Source organism: Sphaeramia orbicularis, chromosome 6, assembly GCF_902148855.1.
Source record: "Sphaeramia orbicularis chromosome 6, fSphaOr1.1, whole genome shotgun sequence".
Classification (NCBI taxonomy): Eukaryota; Metazoa; Chordata; class Actinopteri; order Kurtiformes; family Apogonidae; genus Sphaeramia; species Sphaeramia orbicularis.
In genome coordinates, this window is record NC_043962.1 from 30,724,638 (window position 1) to 30,736,825 (window position 12,188).

Genomic DNA, 12,188 nt, shown 5'->3' on the forward strand with positions numbered 1-12,188 from the left:
TCCTAAACTTCTTAAAACTTCACAAAATAACAGTCAAGTAACTAAGATTGAAGTTTTTATTGTCTGCTTTCCCATTAAAGAAAAAAAAAAACTCTTCCTATCCCTTATGCTGTTTTTTAGCTCTACTCAGTGATATATGTCATTTTATTGCTTCAATTTAGTGATATTCATATCAATATTCATAGTCAATTGTAAATAAATCAATAGATACCAGTCTCATATTTTATGTGACAAAACCATATGGCATGTTTTTTTACACATGAGTTGGGATAATACATGTGGTCCTGTTAGCCTTCTTCATCACCAACAAGAAAAAATACTCACAGCAATCATATACTGCATCCATAATTATTAACCACCCTATTCCAGAACTTTCACAACTCAAGGACAGAGCTTTCACACACCTTGCACAGACACTAACCAATCACTCAGATCATCCCACAACCCAGCTTGTAACCTTATGGCAATCCTTGTGTGTAATTATGTATGGTCTTCTGTTACTATGACACATTTTGTGACTGGCTGTGAAAAATAATTTCCTCATGGCACAATAAATGCTCTTATCTATCTATATTTATAATAAAAATTGCATAATTAAAATTAAGCAGGTTGTCTCATATGATCTCATTAGTTGTTAACATTTAATTTTTCCATAGCTGAACAAACACATGGCAGGCCAAAGCATGGCCTATTGTGTTGCCCTCTACTGCCCTTGTGTGGTGATTACTAGACACACAGGTTTGCGGAAAGACACAAATGACCAAGTTATGTCTCTAGAAATATTTATGTTTTACCTGGGGTACCATAAAATATTGATGACCACAATTTATTGGCATTGCAATATGTTCAGTGTTTATTTCACAGGTAGGAAAATCAACACATAACATATTCATACACATTATAAAAAGTTTCCATCTAAGATATAACTTAAGAGATAGCTTAATATTAAGTTTACAGAGTGGGTGATTAATCTTTTGTCCTTCATTTTTTTCATGAGTCCATTTGTTCCATTTGAGCATGTCTAATTGAATAAAAAATTAAATAAATATGAATTACCATTAGAGTCTGAATAACAGTGTGAGTACTCTGTGCCCTCATCAGCAGCAGAAGCAGCAGTCTGTCTGGGTTTTCATTTTTCTTTGTGAGATTAATTGGATACAGACTGAAAACCTGACACCAGACCATTAAGACCACGATCATATTCTTCTAAGATTTCCTTATCACGCAGAAACATTAAAAGTTTCTGTTATATGCCATTTCAACAACTTCTTGGGTCAATATAGCCATAATTTTTATATATATTCAATCAAGAAAATGACTTATTATTGAATGTGGCATTTCTTATGTATATTTTGTAAGGCTCATTGATGACAGAAGAGTTTTCTTTAAGTAACTAACAAAGACTGTCAAGCATTTCATTACATTGTCCCCTTTTGTTCATGATAGTAAATTTTATGGATGTTTCAGTAAAAGCCTTCAAGTTTATTGGTCTAGCTGCAAAACAGAAATAATGACAACATAAATCTAAAATGGCTGAGGATAGCCATGGTAAATATAGCTCAGATTCTCAACACAAATAAACTGTGGCATCAATTCATCAAATAAAAACCTTGAATAAATGACTTCATATTATATAGCCATTATAATTTAACACAGTAACGGAAAACCAATATTGCACATAAATGCAACTTGTTAACCTGTCAGGGTGTGCAAATGTATGCAAATGTGAGGTAAAATATGATAAAAGACACATGAATTATTTGCTTTACATATTTAATAATGACATAAGTTACAGTAATAACTAGCATGTAAAATGAGAACATATTTTGCTGAAAAGCAATAGACACCATTTTTGCTGCAAGACCAGAAAGTCAAAAAGCCATTAAAGCTCTGTTGAATTTTTACAGAAAAATCACCTGTGGTCTAATGATTATCTGAAAAGCTGTGATTAAGTGCAGAAATGGCGAAGTGTTCAAGTAGCAATCACCCAGAGGAACAAATCCAAACAGACATTCTTAAATTAATATTATAAATAATGTTAATAGTATAGTATTATTATATTCAATTTAAAAAAAAAAAAAAATGGAAGCTGTACTTTCTTTGCCCATTTCCTCCTGAAAGTTGAAGTTCAGAAATTAGGTCCCACTGAGATATGAACTCAGATTACTGCAGTCAAAGTCCAGAGTGCTAACCTTTACACCACGGAACCACATATAGAGCCTTAATGTTACTGAACAAACAAGTAGAAACACTACACCCATGGACATTTGAATTAACTGGTTCTTAATCAGTTCAATAACTTTTATTTCATTTTTTTGCCACTCTTCCACATGACCACAGCTGTTCCTTGTGGCCAGAGCACAGAACAACACTGTCAATCCATGCAGCCTATTGTCCTCAGTTTTAATAATCCAATAATTGTATGTACTTAAATAGAATAAGGACTAATGAATGACCTATTAAACAATTTTCTAACGTAGCACCCTGAAGCCATTTGTGACTGTAAGTGGAACTAGATCAATTCCAATCTCTGCAGGAATTGTGTGTGATTACTGATGATGGCTGAAGCTGGAATGAAGATGAAATGTGGTTGACATAACATTTAAAATGTTTTATTTATTTCTTTTGGGGAGGTTGAAAGAAAGAAAGAAAGAAAGAAAGAAAGAAAGAAAGAAAGAAAGAAAGAAAGAAAGAAAGAAAGAAAGAAAGAAAGAAAGAAAGAAAGTTGGTTCATTATATAACATACAAACTATTTTTACATATGTGGGCTCTTATTTTGGTGGTCAGCTGCAGTCAGTGTAGGTGTACACATGTATTCATGTGTTTGTTTCAGACACAGATGGATTTGATTTGTGACATTACAGCGGTAGGTTTTAACTTATAAACAGGTCAAACTGAATTAAACTGCTTATCCACAATAAATGAATCAGAACTGAATCCACCAAATGTCCACCAAATTAAAATGTCCTCTATAAAGGTTTATGGAGATCTACTGAAAATAAGGCAGCGTAATTAGCCAATCACAATCAGCTTTGTTGCCATAGAAACCCGCTGTGACAGTGGTATCGGGTTACTCACAGACACACTCCACTCTGTGTCTGTGCTCAGCCTTTGAGTTTCCCTCAGAGAAAGCAGCCAAACAGAGGCTTCCAAGGGTAAAGGGATACAAGATATCCCAAAAAGCTCCTGACCACTGCAGACACAGGAGCCATTTAACACACTAGTAGGTTTTTTCTGAAAAATTAGTGATTCATCACAAGTTAGAAAACCCCTGAGCATCTACACTTCAGATTTGTGAAAGTGAATGGGAGGTGAAGGGACCACCTGCTGCTCGAGGCTCACATTTTCAAAAAGTATAAGTCGCACAGCTTTAAAAAGTATACTCAGTGAAAGAGCACAAATGTCTCTACGTTTTGGGTATTAAAGTTATGTATCAAAGAGAAGTTTGTGAATAATATAAAAGTTTAAATGAGGAATTTTTGTTAAAATTTGAAGAGCTTAAGCGACAGTGGATGGCTTCATCGATGATGTCACCAACCCTGAATAATAATATAAAAGTTGAAAGTCTTGTGACTTGTTTAACCCATGAAGACCCAAACATCCACCAACTACCAAAATCATCTAATGATATATACAGCTTAATACCTATTGATCCACTAATCCTATCAAAACATGCAAATAATTGGTGTAAAATGCATATTTTTCATGTTTTCATGGTCATCAGATATGACCCATTTGGACATTCAGGGGCTCCGTAGTTACTGTGGAAACCACAACATTGATTCACCAGTAAAACTCATGGAGTTGGATCAATGACAGTGGATGGAAATGCTTGGTTTATGTTCAATTAATGACATATTTTACTGAAAAAGTCACTTTTTCTTCAGTTTTCTCTCTTTTTGACGTAATAGCCCTCAACTTTAATCTGAGTTTTTATGAACATGTGCATGATTAGTAAATTAAATGTAGGAAAATGCCTGATTTTCACAGAAAAAGACACAAAATGCAGAAGATAATATTACAATAAATGGTGATAAATCACTTAAGGATGGTTAAATATAGAAAAAAAATCATTTGGGAATTGAAACAAATGTCACACTGGGTTCTTATGGGTTAAAGTATGAATGGAGTTTCTAGCTGAACATATGTGGAAGTAGTTGAAGCTCAAATTAGAGTGGATATGAAGGAGTAGCAAGCCAAAAACTTACAGAAGTGGAAAAATAAAATGGTGACATAATAAAGACTGACAACAACATAGCGTGATTGTTGAACGCATCAGGAATCACACAATTATGATTTATGAGGCCTTGATGCATAATATGGCTCAGGTTATGGATGGTGACTTTGCAAGTTGCTGAACAATTGAGAGTGAAATGATGTATATACTGCAAAAATAGTCAGTGTAATGATGAACAACCCTGCAGTAGGACTGTGTCCTGAAATACTGCTGATTTAAGTATCCACATACAGAAGCTGGTATCAACTAGGTAAAACCCCTCCTGTTCAGAAATGATGACTACATCTCTGTGAATTTATCAGCAGTCTTTTCCTGCTGACTGTACCTCAGTAAAGAGGCTCTGTTTGCGTTTATGATGTAGATGATAATGAAAAACTAAAAAAAAAAAAAGACTTTCACATTTACTCTACACTGCAAAAAAGGATCTTGGTAACTCAAAAAAGTATAGCAGCAAAAAGACCATAATATTGAGTTGGATTATGGTTCAAAAACTATTAAACTATTTTTGGTGTCGATCAAATGTACTCTCACTGGATAGTACTTTTTTAAAATAAATGTTTGAGTAAACTTTAGTTAGATTTACCTCCACAACTTAATGTCTTTTATATTTTTCAAAACAGTAAAAACAGCTTTGACAGCTCATCAGGCTTCAAAATATTGTAAATGGCACAAAGAAAATGCTATGCAAACTTTAAACTTGAGAAACTCCTGAAATACCTAATTTGCTTTTTCATTAACCAGATTAAAGCCTACTCAACACTATACATTCTACTTAACACTGTCATTGTCTTTTGCTAAAACTGGTTAGATTTTAAGACATAAATGTGGAATTCAGTGTCACTTAATATTTCTTTAAACTACCTTAACTTGTTCTATTAATTTACAGTATAATAATAATAATAATAATAATATATATATATTATTATTATTATTGTTATATATTATTATATATATATATATATATATATATGTATATATAGTATGTATATATATATATATATATATATATATATATATATATATATATATGTATATATGTATATATATATAATTTAAAATGTTTTAATTCATTGTGCATTACACACAAAAAAACAGAAAATAGTATGTAGACCATTAGCCCTGAGCCTTCATTATGGATGGTAGAGATGGTTGAGATAATTACCCCGCCCCCCGAAGGGGAGGTAAGGGGTACTGTTTTTGTTTTTGGTTTGGTTTGGTTTGTTTGTTTGTTTGTTTAACACTCTAGCAGCAAAACTATTGGTTGAATTTGTATCAAACTGGGTTTATAGATTGCCAGTGACTCAGAATAGATGTCATTACATTTTGGGAAAAGTAGGTCAAAGTTTAAATTTAAATTTTTTTTTTTCATCTTTTTTTCCCCATTTACTTATAATGGGTAAAATTTCCCATGTCTGTAGCAGCAAAACTGTTGGTTGAATTCACAACAAGTTGGGTTTATAGTTTGCCAGTGACCTAGAATATTTGTGGTTACATTTTGGGAAAAGTAGGTCAAAGTTAAAAATTTTCAATGAATTTTTACAATCTTTTTTCTTCTCCCATTTACTCATAATGGCGAAATTTCAAATGTCTATAAAAACATTGATTTTGTTTCAATTTACTTCAAACTTCGCACATATGTAGATGCAATATGTTGACATCAGCACACAAATAGACATGACAACATCAGCTGGACTGATGCCAAAATAAGCTACAACATGTGTGAGGGGTGGGATTTGTTGTGCCTGGCATCACTTGGTATACATGTTTTGTTTTTGTTTGGGTTTTTTTGTCTTTGTTACAGTCTGTCATGTCTGGGCACATTCAGCTCTTAACTTCAGTGAACTCTGTCCACAGTGTTCTCCTCCATTATTGATGTCTGCTGTTAGATTGATTCAGACTAAGCTTTTGTCCTTATTTGACTTTTCTTTCACTTTTTCAAATCTTCTAAATCTAATCTTCCTCAGATTATTGTGTAGAGTCATGTCTGTCATGTCATTTTGGACTGATTTTTGTAGCAGTCATGACACAGAAGAAGATGATCAGCCTAACTGTGATGAATACTGATTATGCATTAAGAATGGCTAAGTAAAGATCCAGCACTTCTAGGATGAATCCCCAGTTCCTGTAGCCAGACGTGACTGCAATAAGGATCTGCAGCTGAGCTCTGCTGTGGACTTAGTCAATTTTCTGCAAAGCAAAGTGCAGTCAAACAGAGGTGTGCAAGTGTAAATAGGACCATTAAAGTCCTGATGGCTGATTAGTTGTGTTAATAAAAACTTCACCTTACTAAAGTAGTTATGTGCAAGTCATCTTTAAAATATGTTATGTTCACATCAGTTTTCCTTTATCCACAGAAATTATACACACTGGTGCTCAACAGCAGATGTCAGACAAAAGTGAAAGTGACAAGTTATCAAGCAGGAGTGTGGTCAGCATCCAGGCGCAACCTCTCGAGAATAAACCAAAGGTGCGGCTCTGTCGGAGCATTTAGAGGTATAGCCTTTTCCCAGTGGCAGCTTCTGTGAAAAACAGCTTTGCTGAAAGATATAGCTGACAGAGTGACTGCAGCAGAAAGGATTATGCCTAAGGGTTGCATTCGTAAAGTAGGTATCTGCACTTCTTCTTCACTCTAGTACATATTAAAACATTTTAATTTTCAGCCTTTCGACAGGAAAGGAGTATTATATATTTTAGAGAGTGAGTTATTCCACCAATAACAGTCATAGTATATGAACCCAGTGAGAAGCATTTACTTTAAAAATGGATGTTTTGACTCTACAAGTTGAGTTCTCAGCTTTGCGGATGTTACTTTTTTTATTGAATTAAACTTTTAAAATGTTTTCAGAGAATTACTTTGAAGAAAAACACAGAGGTAACACAAAGCTCTGAAGGTGTGTGTATTTATTTAGTTCATAAATGGAATTACTTCAGTGAGAGACTTATATTTATCTATTTATATTTATTCAAGTAAAATTTTGATGTGTTGTAAAGAAATAAGTCCCTCTGAGACAGATAACACTAAAAAATTAAAAATGATTTATTGTATTTGCAGCAAGCTGTTGGTAAAATGGTAGTAAATAGACTGTACTTATATAGTGCATTTTCTACACCTTCATGGTGTCCAAAGCGCTTTACAAAGCCTCACATTCACCCATTCACGCACACTGGTGTATGAATGAGTGTATGAGTGGTATATGGTGTATGAATATCAGTAAGAGTCATCTTCAGAAAGTGAAGTACATTATTATAATTATAAATTCAAAGATATATGACATCTAGAATAGCTGCCCAATCAGCCACGACTCAGAAAAGCTAGAATTCCTTCTTTTTACAACATGTCAAAGTGACACTTATGAAAGGCAGTACCAGCCTTCCAGGAACACTAATAATACCATGTATTTGAGAATGAGGAGTGGTTTCAGCACTTCCTTCTTATAATGGCATGCTGGGAGGAATCAGATTTTCACAGCCTGAACTTCTCACCTCTCAATTTCTGCCCACCTCACAGTCTGACATCTATTAATTAAAATGAAATCTCTGCGTCGTTGCTGTCTTTTACACTCTGTCCTCGGCGAGACGTCAGAAATCAGATAAGTCATTTCTGTATTGAAAGAACTATCAACAAGCAGCAAAATCGAAATTGCTCACCTCACTGCAGTGACCTTGTCTTTTCAAGCTTTCCTGCGCTCTCTGAAGTGCACAGCTGTTTGGTCCATTAGCTCCTTGATTTACAGGCTGCATTTCATTTCAGTAGGGCATCACTTTAGGCTTGTTTGCTGTCAGCTACCCGGCATGTCCATCATCTGTGGAGCACCTTTCTACTGGAGGGGAAAACTAGAGATCTTCTGCTGTGGTTTAGTCCTGCAGCTTCTCTGAAATCCCAGTCATCCTTACTTTAAGTGTTATTCCACCGTATACCTTCAGAACAGCTTCAATGTGCATTAGCATTGATTTGACAAGTCTTTGAACTCTGCCTGGGGGTTGACTGTAATTCTTGTGAACGATATTCCCTTATTTGGTGCTTTAATGGAAGTGGAAGAAAGCATTGTCTAACACATTGGTCCAAAATTTCCCATAAGTGTTTAAAAGGGTTGCGATCTGATGACTGTACAGGCCTTAACACATGATACAGATTTCACACTCATCAAACCTTTCAGTGACCTCTTGTGCCCTGCAGATGGAGGCGTTGTCATCCTGGAAGAGAGACCATTCCCATCAGAACGGAAATGTTTCATCAGTGGATAAAGGATATAGTTTGCATTGATTTTTAGTGATACATCCTTCTTTGGGGACACGAGGGTGCAGAATATGTCAGCAAAACATTAACCCCACAGCAGAACAGGTGGCTCCAGATCCTATCACTGCAGGGGTCAAGCATTCAAGCCTGTATCTTCTGCCTTTCTTACATAAACACATCCATTACAAGTCAATAACATACACATCTCTTTACACCTTTTTTTTTTTTTTTTTTTTTTTCAAAACAGATCTCTCACATGTGCATCCATCATTGTAACTGCAGACAGGTTGCTCTTGTTGTCAATCTGATCATGATCTGCATTGACATCCACAGTCATATATGCTCTTGTGGTTTTCCTTTCTTACTGCATTGATGCATAAACATCATGGTCATCAAATGGACAGTCGACTTCAGTTTCTAGTCACTAATGCCTTTCCTATAGATGGTGATGTCACTTCAGTCATTATTAGTATTGAAACAATAGCCAGTTGAGTTGAGCAGTGCAGAGTTGAGTGTCCCAACCTCTTTCAAAGGAACTTAAATCTTCTCTAATTTTTTTCTCTTGTCATTGGAATCAATTGGTGCTGCTTAGTATGTTATACATACCACAGAGTATGATTGGATGTTGATTGTTCAATTGTACCATGCTGTGTATCCGTGTGGAAGCATCTGCATTCATTATAATTCATTCTCATTTAATTAGATTTTTGTTTTAATTTGTCACCATCTACGTTGATGAACAGTTACACCTCTTCTTTACATAATTTATCTTTAATATCACATTAAAGTACACTTGTTTTACGATATACACATTTTCAATCAGAATTTTGTGGTTGAAGGCTAAAATATAAAACTTGAGAAGACTGTAGTCAAGTTCTGGGAACAATTCACAGTGTCGCCAGTAAAAATTAGTAATATGTTAAACTCTGCACAAATGCTAAAGACTGAATCAACAGGACATATACTCCATAGACAATACTGTGTTTTTCGTTCTTTTGTGTCTCGTCTATGAGCATAACCCTCTTACATTTAATTTACATTCATATTTCAAACACGCAACATGATATTTATTAAAAATACAAAAAAAAGTCAGTACTGATTCACCAGAATATTAATACCCACATATGTTAACACATTTGCAATATGTGAAAATTATTAAAAAGTTGTAGAAATGCTCTATTTCCTGAAATGCCATTAAATCTGTAATTGTGAAGTGTGAACTGAAGCATAAAAATACAGTAAATGTACAGTGCGATGGTGCATCTTAGCAGCAACAAATCTGTTTAGCATAAAAGCACCAAATGACTGTATTCCTTAACCTGAAAATGTTTACAAAAATAAGCGTGGCTGTAATTTCCCCACCAATCAACCCTTGATAGTACTGACACTTGGCAGAAGTAGGTCAGGAACTGTAAGCAGCCGGTAACAAACACGATTAACATTTCTCATTTGTTTGTTACCGGGGAATCGTTCACACAACAACATCAAACAGTCCTGTCAACACTTGAACTTGCCTGTCATGACATTTCACTATCAAAAGCAACAGATGAAGGCCAACACATTGTGTCTAATACCCCACCTGACACAAAAAATGTTGGCACGTTTTCCTTTCTGTCTATTCAAGGTATTGACCTGACTAAAACAAGTTTCTGATGGCAGAATAGGCTTTTAATTTGAAACTTATTTACCAAAACAACAAGCAGCATTGATATGACAGCAACTGGAAATACCTTCCTTAGAGCAAAAACAGTCACATAAAATATGATCCACTGTCAAACACACCAGTCAAAAATGGCATAATGTCCAGCACTAATGAAATGCTGTCTGGGCATCGATTGTCAACATGTTATTGCTTCTACAGAGGGTGAAATGGAATTCACATAGTGAAGGAATAAGATTAGTTCAATAAATTAAGAAGCTAATTAGCCTGATACAAACATAAAATATTTTATAAATGGAGTTTTTACACATGGTTCCCTTTGTGATTTCTGCACAGGGTATGCTTGTCTTGGTCAGATGAAACCTTATCTGAATTTACATTTTGACAGAGAGAGAAGAGTGAGAGATAAATAACAATTTAAGTATCTTCAAAAATGGTTCACAAAATGACACTGATCATATCACATAATAAATTGTGTGTTATCTACATCAGTGGGTATCCATTATCTGATCATGCTCATCTTTTTTTTTCTTTTTTAAATTCTAGTGTCACGCTGATAAACGTCACCATCACTAATATAAATTAATAAATAAAGCAAATATCTTCTTAAATACAAAACATAAAAGTCAAAGCAATCCCTTCTTAACACCCAGTATTTCAAAAATGTAAACTAAGACATTTGCAAGAAAAAATTATTTCACATAGAAAACAACACAAGCTCAGATTATTTCATCCAAGTGGGGGAAATCCAAACTTGAGGCCTGCTGTGTGCATGTATATCTCATTAATGCAACAGTGCATGAACTCTGCTGACCTGGACACAGGTCCAGATTCACTGGCAGTCTGTGGCCTCGTTTACACTAAAAATCAGACAAATCTCTTTTGTTACAGACTGGGATCACAAGTATTATCTGTGTGACCTTTACTGGATAACAGTGAACTAAGGACTGTTACATTATTTTACTATTTATCCATGCTTCATCATTTAGACTCGCTATGTTTCCATGTTCTGCCTTTAACTGCACATTTTTTCACCACTCACAATAATACCTCATCTCAGCTGTATTGCACAGCTGCAGCACACAAGGACAAACCATAAACTCTGATATCAGTATATAATAAATGTTTGCCTGGTTTGACTTGTCCAGGCTTATTATACCTAACTCCCTATGGAGAAAATTACCTCTCTGTTCAGTAGACATTATAAACACTTGGCTGCCCTTGAATTGTAAGCCTATATCATGGGCTAAAAACAAGTAAGGACAGATTTTCTCTGTAAATAATATGGCCGCCCAATCCACGCGTGCCACCCTTTGCACTGTATGGATTCGTTAGGTTCCACTTCAGAAGGTCCATAAATAGGCCAGGCAGGCAGCAGTTTGATCAGTTATATAGGAAAATAAAACAGGTGAATGGTCGCTGGTGTGTGGTACACTCTTTCTTTCCTCCCCTCCCTCCTTCATAAACGCAGAAAGAGTGTGAGAGAGGGAGTCAAAGAGAGGGTCCAGAGGAGCTGTGGCTGTCCCTCCATCTCAACATTTCAGTATCTAATTCGACACACAGACAGAAGACGGGCCACCGGTTGAAAGTTGGTTGAACTTTACAGGCCCCAAGTGCTCTGTCAGGGTGTGTGTGTGGTCTAGAGCAGGGAGCTGGGGCTTTCTGGGGGCGGCGGAGGTGTGTGTGTGGGGCTGTGGCGCATGGGCAGTATGTCGTAGTGGCTGGGGATATGGCTGGTGCGGGGAAGGTCATAAGGGCTCTGAGAGAAGCCGGTGGCCATTCCGTTGGGTCCCTGCAGAATGCTCACCGTCGGCTCTGTGATCATTTGGAAAAGATGGGAAAAGGAAAGAAAGGAGAGGTATAAAAAACACCAGTGGTGGAATATAACTTTTACCCACGTAATTACACTTTAGTACAAATGTAGTTCAATGTTTTTCATTTTATGAAACTTGGCACTTCTCAGATCCACATTCTAGAAGCAAATATTAGACATTTTATTCCAGTAAATTTCCCTAACAGCTTTAGCTACTCTTCAATTTGCACATTTTCAGGCC

The 12,188-nt window shown here is 35.6% G+C and overlaps 1 protein-coding gene across 1 annotated transcript in view; it reads right to left on the reverse strand.

Annotated features, from left to right (window-relative positions):
* Positions 1–9,687: 9,687 nt before the first annotated feature.
* megf11 (multiple EGF-like-domains 11) overlaps positions 9,688–12,188 on the reverse strand; it is an 84,787-nt gene continuing 82,286 nt past the window's right edge. The window contains exon 27 of the mRNA XM_030137543.1: positions 9,688–11,949. Within this exon, the coding sequence (XP_029993403.1) occupies positions 11,774–11,949 (176 nt within the window). The 3' untranslated portion in view covers positions 9,688–11,773. The remainder of the gene's footprint in view (positions 11,950–12,188) is intronic.